Genomic DNA, 16,254 nt, shown 5'->3' with positions numbered 1-16,254 from the left:
GAGATGTGTCCTACAACAACGGAGGAAAAAGAGAGAATGGCCAAGATTCCTTATTCCTCTGCCGTCGGAAGTTTGATGTATGCAATGGTATGCACTCGACCAGATATTGCTCATGCAGTCGGTGTTGTTAGCAGATTTCTCGAAAATTCCGAAAAAGCATTGGGAAGTCATGAAGTGGATACTCGGTATCTAAGAGAAAGCTCGGATGAATGCTTGTGTTTTGGAGGATCAAATCCAATTTTGAAGGGCTATACTGATTCGATATGGCAGTGACCTTGATAACGGAAAATCCCCTCTTCGGATATTTGTTTACTTTTTCGGGGGAGCTATATCATGGCGATCAAAGTTGCGAAGGTGTCGCATCGTCTACAACGGAAGCGGGTATATTGCGGCTCTCTGGGTTGGCAAAGAAATGATATGGCTCGAGAGATTCCTTCAAGAACTTGGATTGCGGCAAATGGAGTATATTGTCTATTATGCGGTCGAAGTAATAGACTTGAGCAAGAACTCGATGTACCATGCGAGAACAAAACACATTGATGTCGATATCAACGGATTCGTGATGCTACGGAGACAAAAAGATTCCGGGTTGAAGAAAATCCACACGGATGGAAATGCAAAATACGATATGATGACAAAGGCGGTCTCGAAGCAAAAGCTTGAAGTTTGTTCCAAGCTATCATTTGGTATGAGCTCTCGGTGATTCACAAGAACATTCTTCCCCGTAGAGTCGGGAGGGGAGAATTGTTGAGTAGGTCCCTCGGACATGTGGGGCCCGCGAGTTGAATAGTAAATACGCGTGGTACCGTGCATTCACGCGTATAAAATACGGTTCCTTCACGCGGTGATCGCCCGGTGTCTTGTTCACGCGGTGTCTTTGTTCACGTGTTTTCGAATCTTATAAATAGAGTTCTAAGCTTCATTTTGGAAGACACTGCCCTTCAAAAATCTCGGACAATACATCCGAGTGAGAGCAAAGTGAGGTATACCATAGGCGTAAGAAAATAGTACGCGAAGAAAAATAGAGTGTGAGTGATATTGTAGTAAGGTGGGAAAAAAATCAAAAAGTGTTTTTCTTTTGTGGGTGTAGTGGTCTTAGGAGTATTTATACTCGTTACTACACGTGTAAAATTCCTTACTATAGTGATATCGAAATCGCTTTCCTCTTGGCCGTGGTTTTCCCTTATTCGAAGGGTTTCCACGTAAAATCTTGATGTCATTATTCTTTGCATTTTATTCTTGCTAATTTAACCATAAATTAGTGTTCCGCGTTTATCACTAATACCGTGAATATTATTTTTGCGGGGCTATTTTATTCCCAACACTTCGTGTGTTCACTTCTACCTATTTTAAACTCCCTTAGTGAAAATTCTGACTCCGCCACTGCTTGTGCACACTTTATGCCTTAAACAGTTCATCTAGTGTATGTTCCGTTCAGTGAAAGTCTCTACAAGTTGATGTACAAATCTTATGTTAAGCACTAAGCACCAATATATTAGTCACTCCCATAATCTAGTCTTAAGAAATGCAAATTAGCCCAATCAGAATGCATAATCTGTCATTCAACCCCATATTGAGGCACCATTAAATAAAATGTTAGGTCGTTGGAGGAGTTGACTTGATTTTCCTACTAACACAACAATAATTGGAAGAGCTAAATGGTGCTTAGCACATAAAAAATCATTTCGAGTCTTCTAGAGGAGAAACGTGGGCCTACTTTTATAGTAAACCACTTACAAGATTCGAATAATCACTCATCATATTCCTATAACCTCCTCAATATTCAATAATATACATCTATATATACCATACCATATAACTTCCAAGATTTGTTTGTAAAAAAGAAAAGTCTGTTTTCTAGTACACAATTATATATGGCTGCTGAAGAAGTATTACTCCTCAAGCTCTTTGATACTTTTTGGTTTGAACAAGGAATATTATCTACCAACACACATAGATTCTCATGTGATCATGTACCACACAACAAAGTACTTCAAGAAAATCCTCATGAAATTCAACAATCAGCAAATCTCTTTGGTCGATCAGAAAGTGATTATTGTATAAGCTTGGATAATACTAATAGTATTACAAGTTTTAGTCCACTTGGGAATTCTCCAACATCCGTGATTATCACAAGTAACAAAGTTGCAGAAGCAGTACAAATGAAGGATAATAAGCAGAAGAGAAGGATAAAGGATAAAAGAGGAGTTAAGGGAATTATTCGAATTCGAAGAAGCTCATCGGATCTTGAACTTGAAGAATTAAAAGGTTTTATGGATTTGGGATTTGAGTTTAATGAAGAAGATAAGAATTCAAGATTGGTTACAATTGTTCCTGGATTACAAAAATGGGGAAACAAGGCAGTTGATGAAGAAGTAGAAAATAGTACTAGTAAAAAGAAGGATATTGTTCAAAGGCCTTATCTTTCTGAAGCATGGGAGATTCTTGAAAAAAGAAAAATGATTAGAAAATTGGTGAAGTGGAGATTTCCAGCTATGCATAATGAGATTAACATGAAAGACAATCTTAGATTTTGGGCTCAAACTGTTGCATCAACTTTCAGATAAAACACAATGTTGTTTGTATTGCTTTTTCTTATCTGTTTGTTTCATTTTCTGTTAGTTGTTTCTAGTTTGCTTTACATTTTGTAGCCTAATTGGGGCTTCTTGCAACTGTAAATATAGCTTGATTCTTTCTTCCAATTTTCTGTGTAGCAATTGAACTCGGTATCGAGTTTTCACCTTGCCATTTAAGCTATATAATGCTTTCAAATTATTTAACTGGAAGCCAGTGTTGGCAGTTCGAGACTGCCAAACCAAATTTCAGACAAAAATGTATGCCAAACTTCAGACACAACAAAGATGTATGTCTGAAGTAAGACTTTAGACACTCATATGCCTGAAGTTGGTTCTGAAGCGGTTTAACTTATAAATTTTCCGCACCATGGCTATCACATAAATAGTGGTCCCAAAATCGGTTATCTGTGAACTTGCCCCATTTTCGGTCCAGGGATTTTACAGAGTACTGATGTCTTATATCTTGATGGTTACCTTTTCAAATCCCTCAAAATCAGAACTAAATGGCCATTGCTGCATCTTCCCTTAAGGAATTTCCAAAAAAAAAACACGGCTTCTGAATTTGAAAGTTGACATTGGTGTATCATATTAGGACATAAATGAATTATTCATATCAACATTTTTTTAAAGAATGAGGGGAAAGTCTTTCTTTCCCGATGAATTTAAGTTATACGCATTGACAATCTAATACTATATTTTTTACATTAAAAATGCAGTTTAGCTAATTATATCAAATTCTTACTCTTGTCATACTTACTATGAACTATGAAGAGTAAATTTAACTTGATAACATAAAAAAATTATATATTGTCAGTGCACATAACTTAAAGTTCAACGTGAGATATTGGAATATATCAAAATCATCAAGGAAGGAGAAGTCAGTCCTAGCCTCACCTCCAAGTATTGAAACTTTCTATAGATAGTCAACAAGCACTTTGCAAGATTTTGGTTTAAAGCTCACATTATATTATTAAACCAACCCCAAAATCCCAAATGTAAAAGTGATATACTAGCAACTTACAAGGAATACCACTAAGAAAAAGATATGGTGACGATATAAGCAAATTAAATCACTATTGGAGTATATAAAAAAGTGAATTATTTGCTGCCTCAACAACCAGGGCAAATTTGTTGGAACTAGAAAATTGGTTTCTTATTAGTTGATAATCACAATATTCCAACCAGTCCAAGCACTCCAGACAAATTTGATAATTAACTCTATAAAATCCTAAATATCCTATTATGCAGATCTCTAAGATAGGGAGGTAGGTAATCGATATACTTTAACTAAAAAAATTACCCCATAAAATACATTTTTTGGAGTCAATGCAGCAATATACCACAAAAGAAATGGAAACAGGCTACTGGATTATGTTTATAAGTTTAATTCGTTACATTTGGGAAAATTGCGTAGATAATAGTACAGAAAAGGGAAACTAACATCTCAAGAAACATTTACCATTGTTCGTACGGTTCATAGAAGGATATCAAAATGTATTTATTTATTGGAACTGTCACTCATTTATATTCAAAATATGCCTCTGTAGCATCACGATTTGTAGCTCAAATGGTCTCTTATGAAGTCTTTATTGGTTTTAGTATTGTTGTGTGCATTGTGGGAGCATTTGGATTCGTGAAGGCAATTGCTCAAGTGTCCCCTAAGCCAACCCGGTTTCGGCCGAAGGGAACCACAACGAGAATGTACACGAAGAATATCTACTGAAAATTCATTTTTTCACGGATGTAATTTAAGTTATACATTCTGACATTGTAATACTTTTTTAACTGACTATATAAAAAGGTGAATTGTTTCTTGCCACAACAATTAGAGCAAGCTTGTTGGCACTAACAGGGCATTCTATTCCTCCAAGTCCCAAGAAAGGGAGAAAATAATGCAATCACTAGTGACTGTATTTTTTTTTTTCTGAATGATTGCGTATATTGAGAATCACCCGGAATAATTTCAACTTCATGAAATAACTGACTAAATTTTGAAACGACATACCCAGTGTAATCCACATGTAGGGTCAGGAGACGGTAGATGTGGAATGTACACAGACCTTATCCCTACTTTTGGGGGGTAAATTTGGAAAAAATGTTCTATGTGAAACTCTAACTTATTGTTCTAATATCATTAGTTCCACTAACATTCAACTGTCCCATTTTTAACATTCAAAAGAAAGAATCCAGTGCTCTCTTTAGATCAAAGCCAAACAATTTTCAAATTTCACCATTGACTAGAATCAGGGCGGAGACAGTGTAAGCAGTTACGGGATAGTACATAAGAAATTTTGAAGTTGTCTTGGTTTGCAACTCGCACATTTAAACTATGTTGTATTCCACGGTCATATGTATTTGAGTAGATAGAAGTACTTTTACATACGTAGTCACGATTTGTAATGAGGCAATTACCATTGGAACTCCAATCTTATAATTCCATGACTGCCTCGAGTTGTAGTTAATTCTAGGATCATAAAGCATTTCAAGGAATAGTGCCAACGCATACGATTAATACATTTATGCCACTTGCCACATTTTTCCCGGCCCTTTAGTTCATCCAACAGGACCTACAAATTAGTAGCATTGTACTTAGTAAAATGAGAGAGAAGTGAAGATAGGAAAATATTAAGCTGAAGAAAAAAAATCATAACTTTGTAGAATACCTGTATAAAGTTATATCTTAGGGCTTTTGGATTCACTTTCACTAGCAAGGTCTTCGGACGGAAGTAACTAAACAATCCGTCAATTAAAAATTTATAATTTTGTACCCATGAATAGAGTATTTCCAAATTTATGTGCTTCATAAGAAGTGGTTGAATGTTGCTTCCGAAATTGCCTGAGTGAAATCTTACCTCCTTCATAGACAATGAAAAATTATTAAATATTTTTGAGGAAATACTAACTAGAAAAACAAGATGCAGCAATTAACAATAAAAAAGAAGAGATAAAGTTTAGGATGTGAAAAGCTGATTGATGTTATTGCCAGAATATATTTTCCTTGCTATACCCAAGTGCAAATAGTAAAATTGTGTTCTAACTCTAAAAGATACAATGATCTGCTCATGAATCTTTCAACGTGCAACCAAATAAAAAGGCCAAAAAACTCTTAAATCTTTCAACCGTTTTTGTAGAAAATTATATTTAAAAAAAAAAAAAAAAAAGACTTCACGAGAGTGAATTTATATTTTACGAGTTCAATCTTTAAGGTTCTTGAAGGGGCCTGAGGCAGAGGCGAATTTACATATAAAATTTGGGTCACGTAAACACATGATCACTCGACTAAACTCGATATGTTATGGGTATAATTTTGAAAATATATCTAATATTAACTGAAGGAACACATAGTCAAACCAGGTCAAATGGAGCACTGGTTAGGGGTTGTATTTATTTCCTTAAGGTCTCAAGATCGAACTCAAGCTCCTGGACATTTTATGGTTTTATTTTCTAAAGCAGCCTTTTAAACTTCCTTTTTGTATTATTCTAAATCCCTTTTCTTCTATAATTCTAATTATCCAAAAGTAAAAAAACGTGTGTTTCTCTTTTATGTTACATCTAGTGATTTTTTCTTTTCCTTTATTTCTAATTACCCAAGTCCCAAAAGGCAAAAGAAATCAAAAAACCCTATAGGCGCTAAGCTGCAACGAACTAAAGGCAAAAAATCAAAAACCCCCATAGCTAATGGTGAACTCATCCTCTTGAAATCCTGGATTCGCCTCTGGCCTGGGGTAACTGGTAAAGTTGCCGACATGTGACTAGGAGGTCATGGGTTTGAACCGTGAAAAGATCTATATGAACTAGGAGTCATTGAGTTGGCTTCTCTCTTGCAGAAATGCAGGATAAGGTTGCGTACAATAGACCCTTGTGGTCCGACCTTCCCCGACCCCGCGCATAGTGGGAGCTTAGTGCACAGTTTTGCCTTTTTTTTTTTTTTTTTTTTTAATCTTTAAGGTTCTTACTATTGCACCTAGAGGTGGCAAAATGGGTAAAAAATATGGTTATCCACCCGATCCAAGCCATTTTAAATGGGTTGGATACCCAACTCCTTTAATATGGTTCCAATATGAGTCCACCCATATTATCCACTTAAAATATGGGTATATTAATGGGTAAAATGGATAAAAACCCACAACATATAGAGTGTGTTTGGTATGGAGGAAATGTTTTCCAATTTTTCCATGTTTTCCAATTTTTCCATATTTGGTTAGTCAAAATGTTTTGGAAAACATTTTATCTAGGAAAACAAGTTCCTTAACCATCCCCTCCTACCCCCCCCACCCCACCACCTAACCACCCCTACACCCTCACTACCCCCAACCTACCCCACCGCTTAACCACCCCTCCTACCCCCACCCCCACCCCCACCACCCCGCACTACCTCCCTCCCCACCCTTATAACCACCTACCCCACTCCTACCCCTATCACCACCTACCCCCAACCCCTACCTCTCACCTCCCTACCACCACCCCCTATCTCTCAACTTTGCAAAAGTAGACATTTGTGAAAGTAGTAACTTTCAAAGATAGCAACTTTACAAAAGTAATCACATTACAAAAGTAGCCGCTTTTTCAAAATATTACTTGCGAAAAGTAGCTACTTTTCAAAAATAGTCATTTTGCAAAAGTAGTCACTTAAGAAAATAGTCACTTTTAGAAAATAGCCACTTTGTGAAAGTAGATACTTTTTAAAAATAGTCACTTTTTGAAAGTAGTCAATTTTCATGAATAGTCATTTTGTGAAAATAGTTACTCTAAACTAACTACTTTGCAAAAGTAGCCATTTTTTAAAATAGCTTCTTTGTGAAAGTATTAAAATAACCATTTTTGCAATGTGTCATTTCTCAGATAGTGGTCACTTTTATAAAGTAGCCATTTTTTAAAAGTGACACAAAAATGGCTACTTTTGTAAAGTGACATTTTTTGAAAAATGACAAAAAAAAAGTTGCTATTTTTGCAAATTTGCATTTTCAGTCGTTTTGCAAGAAATATGTTTTTACAAAAATAACCATTTTTATGTCACTTTTCAAGAATGGCCAATTTACAAAAATAGCCACTTTTTGTGTCACTTTTAAAAAATGGCTAGCTTACAAACATAGTCACCTTTTGGAGTTGTCTTCAAAGTGCAAAGTAGTCATATATGAAGTAGACGCTTTGGGAGGGGTAGGTGGGTCAAAGGAGCAGCTGTGGTGCAGGATGGGGTGGAGTTGGGGTGGATAGTGTGAAGATGAAGTGTGTTCGAGGGTGGTCGTTGGGTGGGGCTGGAATTTGGTTGGGGAGTGGGTGGTGGGGGGGTTAAATATGGGCGGGTTGGGTAATTGATCCGTTTTTTGTCAACCCATTTTTGACCCGATCCATATCCGACTCGACCCGCCCATTTGCCACCCCTAATTTCACCCATTGTCTTTTAAAATTATGGGTTCAAATCTACTATATGTGCAAATTTAGTGAATCTTCACAGATAAATTTCTGCTTGAGTGCTGCATCCATCCCTGAATGAAATAGAAACTAACTCATGATAATTCCTAGGGTTGATGGGATAGGTACTTGTAGAGAGTGAAATATATCATTACTTTAGAATCCCTCAAATTAAAAAACAAACATAACTTAGTTATCTATTGATCAATTAGCCATGTAAACGTACCTCTGATACCTCTGCATTAGTTTTCAAGGACAAGCTGATGTTTTCACCCAAATATTGAGCAAAATCTCTCAAGTCAAAAAACCTATTGATTGCATTAACATTAAATCCAATCTCAACTTCCATTAGCCTTGAACCAACCACTGGACGAGAGGGTGGAAGCCGTGGAACGTTCCATGAACCATCCACTAGAGACGAGGTTGGAATATTTATTGCATCTATTAGCTTGAAAGAACGTAAATTGGGAGCAAAAATGCTAGCATATTCCAAGTCAACCATATTGCTTAAGCGCAAATTCTCCAATTTATGACTCCAAAGTTCTATTTCATCCAATCTTTCGCATAAACGAAGAAACAAGGATTCAAGACGCTTGCCCTTGTTGATAAGCGTGGAGAATGTTGAGGAAGAGATAGAAACTTGATCGAAATATACCTCTTTCAATAGCGGCAAATCCTCAACATCATCACCTAAGTTTTGCTCGTCAAATACACAACCCCGTAAATGCAGAACGGTTAATAATCTCAACTTGAAAATTGCTGGAGACAAATTGAAAGAGTAACGGCGTACGATCAAATAGAATTCCGTGAAACTGTTGGGATCATCAGCAGCAAGTTTGATAACAGCGCGGAGGTGATGGCAGTATCTGCATGAACATGCTCCGCGATGCCAGTATCTGCATGAACATGCTCCGCGATGCCAGTATCTGCATGAACATGCACGGTTGAAAAATATATTAAAGTAGCAGTTTGTGCAGTATCTATTTGTAGAAATTACTGTTGGAGAGTCATCGAATGATGCTATGATGCGACGCCAAGTGCTGCAAGCAAGTGAAGATGTTGCTCTTTGTTTGAGATTGAGATAACGGAGGATTTTGTGAAGGATATCATCTGGTAACTCAGAAAATAATCCGGCAGAAGTAGAGGCCATGAATGAGTTTGGGCATGAAAAGTTTTCAAGAATTTATGATAAACTCGAAGAGTTTTTGTTTTTGTTTTATAGGGTTGTATCCAACTTTTTTGGTTGTAATTTGTTTGTAAATATAACATTAAAATTTGAATGTCCACTCCTTTTGTGGTAAGATTTACCAAAGTAAAGTATCCTAAAAGGAAAAAAATTCTATTGTAGTTTGGTTTCTTTAATTAAAAGCAAACGCCTCTTTGCATCAAAAAAGGGAGGGGGGAAAAGAGTTTGGGAACCAATTAGCACAAAACACGCAGGGGATTTTGATTTTCTGTAAAGTTACAGATTTCCTTGTATGTTAATTGCAATTTTCCTTTTTTTTTTTTTTTTCAATAAGTATAATAATACTAGTCGCAAGAAAAAAAACATTAGGACTAAGAGGAGTACTGCCAAATTTTAGGCAAAACTCTCTCGGTATATCGGAAATTTCTTGAGCTATGCTAGCAGAGGGAAATCCCTAAGAGAGATAGAAAAATGAGTAGAAGGAATGAATTATGTTCGAATTATTGGGTCATGTTTTAAATTGCCAACCTTATTTATTATTTTTTTGGTTTTTTCCGATTTGCCAACCTTGTTTACAACCATGGATGTTGAAGGCATAATGGCCATGGGATGACAATAAAACCTTCATAAACGAGAATTTATCATGCATGTCACTGTTACTCAGACTCTTCAAAAATGTCAACGGTTGCGTATCAAATACTCCAAAAGTAGTGTATATTTGGAGAATCCAACACGGGTGCGGCACCGAAAGTGGAGAGTCCGAGCAACTTAGGTTACAACCATTACTCGGCCAAAAATAGGCTTTTCTGTTATTTATTTAGTCAAAGATTACAAGGTTTACCCAGCACTAACAAATTGTACACCCTCTAGAAAATGACGAGACACCAACTAATTAGAAACTACTAAGAGTACCAAACTATAACTCGGCGACTAAGTACCAAATGGGTCACGGGTTCAAGACGTGAAAATAGTCCCTTTGCAAAATACAAGAGAAAAGGTTATATGACCTCCCTTGTCATTGCCTGAAGCAACTAGTGCACAGGGTAAACTCAGAAGTATCAGAACTGCTAAAAGAAGATAAAATTTAAATTCAAAATCAGATAAGTTTGTCCGCCATGAGGGAACAAACTACTAGAATTGCACAACGGAAAATTAACACAAAAAAAGGATATATTAAGATTGAATTCATCTCCATAAAACAAAATGAAAACAAGCATACTATGCCAAATAACAGCAACTCTTGAAAACTATTCAACTCTAAGAGTAATTAGATGTTGGTCTACAAAATGCATAAACATACACTTGCTACCAGATATACTGATCCAGCAGTCAGCTCTCAGCTACTAAATGTTCGAGGACTTGTTAAGGATAACACCTTCATATTTGACCTGGAACCACTTCATGGCGTCATCCTTTGTGACTCTGTGCTGGATCCCAACTCGAGACTTGCACCTACGACGCCTAGCAACACGGTATCCTGGGCGTTCCAGGACAACATAGAAATCCATACCATAGATACCCGTTGAAGGGTCATACCTTTAACACAAGGGAATACTATGTTAATGACTTAATAAGGGCACAACATACACAAGGGAATAGTATGTTAATGACTTAATAAGGGCACAACATTTCAAAGATATTAACACAAACCAGCTGATAAAAAGCCTCCTAGCCTCATATAGTAAGACGGTAAAAAAAATAAAAAAATTGAAGAGATATGTAGTCGTGCAAGTCGCACGAAACGGCTCCATGGAAGAATTGAAGATCCATCCACAGATTCCTATCAAAATACAAAATGTTAATAAAAACCTGTTATTGGTCCAATCATAGCATCGTCGGTCATAGCTTCATTTTGCTACCGGCAACGTGGCATCGGACCTCAAGACAGGGTAAAATATAATTATTGCCTTTAATCATTTTTTGGGCAAGGTAAGAACTATTCCTTATAAACTCATGGAAGATGCGACTACGAGGATTAAGGGTTTGTTTGGTATGAACAAAAATGTTTTCTTGCTTATTTCTAGTGCTTGGTAAGTAAGCAAAAAAATATTACCTCAAGAGCAATTATATGTAAATGCGGTGGAAGTGGGGGTTCGGGGTTGGTGCGGGTGGGATGGTCAGGGGTGTTTGGTGGGTGGAGAGGAGACAATGAACTTGGAATGTCATTTATGGAACTTGTTTTCCCTACTTACATTAGGGAAGTCATTTTCCTCATTTTTAAGGAACTTGTTTTCTTGGAGAAAATGTTTTCCAAAATACTTTGACCAACCACCAAACATGAAAAAATTGGAAAATATTTTCCCGAAAAGGTTTTCCTCCATACCAAACACACCCTAAGTGGAAAATTTATTGACTCAGATATGCATCACTATTTTGGCATAATAAAAGCTAGCAGCACTCCTAAACTAAATGTGTAGAATTTGAAAGTAGTTTAAACAACAAATTAAAGCTAAATCCCAGTCTGCTTACTTAATTCCAAGATCAATGTGCTCCTGAATACCAAATCCAAAGCAGCCAGTTTCACTGAAGTTCCTTCTCAGCAACTCATACTCCTTGACCTTCAAGCCACTCTCAAGGAGTTGCATAGCTTTTTCCCCTCTGACTGTGACGTAGCAGGCAATCTTTTCATTACGTCTGATTCCGAAAGACCTCACAGTATACCTTGCTGTCAATGGGAATAAAGCAAGCAGATAAGAAAAAATGAAATAGCACTCAATGCAAAATGTGTGATAATGTTTAGTCAGTTAAAGACAAACAACACATACTCAAACATATCATGGGAATTTGTGTTCGCCCGACTACAGAGTACCCAATATCAATGTAATACAAATGAGGAACACTACAAGTAACTTGCAACACCTAGCTCGTAAGTTTTGAATATTTCAGATTGTTCCACCAACTCAGCCAACTAAGAGTACTAATAAAAATGAACACACATTAATCAGAAAACTTTAAGCTTTAGCCCGTCATAATAAGAGAATTTAAACAGCAAATATAAATAGGAAAGGGGAGATAAAACCCAAAAACCTCATATTCCTACAGTAACGGACTACAAATTAAAGCCAAACTTTAACAAATCACCAGAATCAAACAGCTCAAAAACCAATCGTGAGATTGCTTCATATATGTAATCAATTTTCATTCTTTGACAGACACGGAGCTCAAAGAACAGAAGGTATTCGATAAAATGTGCCTAAGAAACTGAAACCAGTCATAACATCCAAAATCAGATAAATGTAAACAAAGTGGATATGAGATTAAAAAGCGTACCTTTGGAGAAAACAGGGCTTTGTCCACTGAGTTGTTCCAAGACCTACAAGTACAAGAACACATTCAATCAACCATCTACACCTTGATCCCGAACTAATCCAAATCATTTATATAAAACATTTATATCCACTCCGCTCTATTAGGGTTCATCTCATTCAAATAATGAAAAATTATGGAAAATTAATTTACATAGCCGCTCACAGAAAAAAAAATAATAGCCGGCAGATGTATTATATAAGTATAATTAGTTACAATATATGTAATCCCTCTGTTCACTTATACTTGTCACATTTCGCTCTTGAGAGTCATACAACATGGACGTTGACTAACATTTTCAGATGTTTTTTTCATCATATTAATACGAGATGAATTGCAACTTATAGCATTTTTTTCGTATAGTTTTCGACTATCTAAAATTTAATTATAAAATATTGAATTAATCTAATCGCTCCCAAGACTAGTCAAACTGACTCTCAAGAAACGAAAAGTGACAACTGACATGTAAAAGTGAACAAAGGGAGCATTATTTTAAAATAATATCTCGATTCCCTCATAACTAACATCAGCATTAACTCTAACCAGCTACGAAACGATCCCTTAGTGTATAATATGTGTATATTAGCTAGCAGGTGTTCGTCGAGCGGCTAAAATGTGTAATTTCCCCCCAAAAAATAATTTGTGTTTTACGGTATGATTAGGGTTACCTTGGCGGCTCTGGTGAGACGATCTCCACTTTCACCAACAGAGATATTGAGGACGAGTTTCTGGACTTTAATGTCCCTCATTGGGTTGCTCAATTTCTTCTCTGAAGCCTAATCTCACACAACACACAAATAAAGTGAGTACGTTACATTACACAAATATACATATGTAAAAGCAATATGTATGTGAGAAACCCATTAGAAATATCAACTTTCAACAATATTCAATGGAAAATGAAAGGGAAAGAGATACCATGGAGCTTCCTTGTAGTTGCAGGGCAGGACTTTAGGGTGTGGGGGGTGGGGGGGTACTGAGGGGAAGCGGAGAAGAAGAGTGAGAAACCCTAGTTCGATCGAAGTATATATATGTGTGTGTGTTTGTGTTTGTGAACCTAGGGGTATTTTTGGTACGAGGGCTAAGTTTATGCTCAGTAGATTGCATTTCGTGTTGTACTCTATGCTTCATTAGATGAACCTTTTCCTTTTTTCTTTCTTTCGTTATTTTGTTTTTGGTCTGAAACAGTGTTTTAAAAGACAGTTTCGGAGTCACGAGCAAAATGCATCAAGGCTTATGTGTGGGGATTACTTCGGTGAGGTTTACGCCCTAAGCGTCCGATTATTCGCCCAAAACACGCCTAACACCCAACGTTCGGGGCTCACCTAACCGTTTTTACACAATTATGTGTCAAATTCTTTAATTAACACCGTTGACTCTCATAATTCTTTACCAAATGAATGATGCTTAGTAGTTTTTTCATATATAGAAATAAGAAGACTGAGAATAACTCAAATAACAAGCCGCATTATTTTTTGGTAACTAAAAGTTTTCTTATTAATCACCAATGGAAACGTTACAAATTTAGCCAAGCCAAACACAGCCAGCTAAGGTCTATCAGAATCACTGAAACAACAATTCATAACTTAGGCAGGGGCGGATCTACCTAAGGCTGAGGGGTGTCACATGACACTGCTTCGTCGGAAAATTTTACTAAATATTTAATAAATAATTAAAAGACAAAACAAAAATGAGGATATATGATATAAGGTGACACCCCTTCACGGATAGGGACGCATAGTTAAACTGGTTGGGCGCCTCAATTCTTCGAGTAATGAGGATGCGAGTTCGAAACCATACAGCATCACAATTTCTTTTATTTAAGATTTTGCTCCCTCTCTACAAATGATACATGCTTGGGTTCGAACCCTTGACATCTTGAAAGTTAACAAAACGTTAACCAATTTGTCCAAACTCAAATTAGCGGTACAAGATCACTTTGATTAAATATGTAATATTATTTCTAATGAGTTTTTTTTTTTTTTTTTTTTTTTTTGAATTTATTTCAAAAGAGAAAAGTAAATTTCCAAAACAAAAGTGTTATAGTAAAGTACCGAATTGTGTTTTATTTATATATATTTTGTTCATTTTTTTTTTCATATGGTGTTACATTGTTCTATTTATTGTTTCTCATTTTAAAAGGTGACACCGCTGGCGAAAAATCCTGCGTACGCCACTGAACTTAGGACATAGCAATCACTATAATTGTAAACTGTAAATGAACTGTTGTAAGCCTAGAGGGGCTTGAACAATACAGAGGAAAGTCGCATATTTACTATTTGAAAACACCGTGAGAATGAATATCACTTAATATTTCTTTTAGAAATACATGGCTAAATTTTACATCTTAACTTGTCATTGGTCTTCATATTTTTGTCATATGTCTCAGAATTAGCATATATTATTATTTCGCTATTTGAAATTAAATTTATTTTTATTCAAGAAGAGTGATGTTTTTGTAAAAATACTGATAAAGTTTATTGATTATTTTCTTTTGGCAAAAGACATTAATTGACCCTTAAACTATAACCCAAATGTCGATATCACGCTTAAACTTCAGCAGTGACCTATTACACCCCTAATATATGAAAAAGTGATATTATTTAACCCCTGAGAGCTGATGTGGCATAAAATATAAAAATAATTTTAAAAGGGGAGCGTTTGTTGATTTGATTTATCTTTTTTTTTTTTTTTTTTTGTGGTTAAATATACATATTTTAGGATCCCTCTACCCCCCCCCCCCCTCTTCATCTTCACAAAGAAAACAACATCACTGTCCCACCAGACCACCCCCCACCAGTCAAACCCTTCTTATTCTTCATTTAACCACCACACCCCAACCCCTCCTCCACCCTCACGCCACCTCCAGCGCCTTCTTCTTCTACATTTCAACACAGCCACGCCCCTCATTTTCTTCTTCACTTCCACCTACGCCGGAGCTCCGACGAGCTCGTCTCCGCATTTTCGTTTCGTGTTTTTTTTTTTTTTTTTCACCGTGAACATTCACAATTTGTATTACTTGACAAGCAATTGTTGATTACCAATTTTGACTAACCAACAAACAAAAATTTCAGATTCAAAATTGGTAACCCATCAACATTTTCGACTACCCATTTCAGATTTAAAAATGTGAAATGATTTCAAATTGTGGAAATAATTTGTAATTTATCGGCAATGATGTTTTGCATAATAATTCTAAGAGAAAGAAGATTAGAATGAGAGTTTGGAATATGGTAGAAGATTGACGGTGGGTGGTCTGGGGGGTGGCGAGCGATGGAGCGGCGGTGCAGAAATGAAGAAGGAGGATTTGGGGGGTATGGGTGAAGCTGACATGACGGAACGAAGAAGAAGAAGAAGAAGAAGAAGAAGAAAAGAAGAAGAAGAAGAAGAAGAAGAAGAAGAAGGGGGTTTGGGGGTGGGAGCGGCATGACGGTGGTGCTGGTGGCGTGAAGGATTTTGGGGGTAGGGGTGGCGTGAAGGTGGAGGAGAAGGGGTGGTGGGGGGTGAAATGAAGAAGAAGATGGAAAATCAGTTTTTTATTAAAATTTAAAAATCAGTTTTTACTTTAATTTTGTGAATAAAGTAAAAAAAGCAAAATTGTGAAAGAATAAATAAAATAAATAAAAAAGAAAAATTGTGAAAGAATAAACAGAAAAGGGTCAAATATACCCCTGTACTATGAGAAAAGGGCCAAATATACCCTTCGTTATACTTTGGGTTCAAATATACCCCCATCGTTATACTATTAGATCAAATATACCCCTCCTCCGTTAA

At 36.3% G+C, this 16,254-nt stretch overlaps 2 protein-coding genes and 1 non-coding gene across 3 annotated transcripts; 1 reads left to right on the top strand and 2 right to left on the bottom strand.

The window, feature by feature from the left end:
- Positions 1-1,821: 1,821 nt before the first annotated feature.
- LOC132029340 (uncharacterized) lies at positions 1,822-2,621 on the top strand. Its single transcript, XM_059418641.1, has one exon. It carries the CDS (start codon positions 1,875-1,877, stop codon positions 2,565-2,567), a length of 693 nt encoding a protein of 230 aa, XP_059274624.1. The 5' UTR covers positions 1,822-1,874; the 3' UTR covers positions 2,568-2,621.
- A 7,705-nt stretch (positions 2,622-10,326) lies between these two features.
- On the bottom strand, positions 10,327-13,452 carry LOC132031179 (large ribosomal subunit protein uL5z). Its single transcript, XM_059421053.1, has 5 exons — positions 13,399-13,452; positions 13,149-13,256; positions 12,445-12,487; positions 11,644-11,839; positions 10,327-10,710 (listed from the first exon to the last, which is right to left on the bottom strand). Exons 1-5 carry the CDS (start codon positions 13,399-13,401, stop codon positions 10,518-10,520), a joined length of 543 nt encoding a protein of 180 aa, XP_059277036.1. The 5' UTR covers positions 13,402-13,452; the 3' UTR covers positions 10,327-10,517.
- Positions 10,904-11,053, bottom strand: LOC132032278 (small nucleolar RNA snoR2/U65). The gene has a single exon (XR_009408418.1). It is a non-coding gene; the product is annotated as a small nucleolar RNA snoR2/U65 (small nucleolar RNA).
- Positions 13,453-16,254: the final 2,802 nt, after the last annotated feature.

The sequence above is a fragment of the Lycium ferocissimum genome, chromosome 9 (genome assembly GCF_029784015.1).
Source record: "Lycium ferocissimum isolate CSIRO_LF1 chromosome 9, AGI_CSIRO_Lferr_CH_V1, whole genome shotgun sequence".
Lineage (NCBI taxonomy): Eukaryota > Viridiplantae > Streptophyta > Magnoliopsida > Solanales > Solanaceae > Lycium > Lycium ferocissimum.
This window is presented reverse-complemented; position numbering and strand designations above follow the sequence as displayed.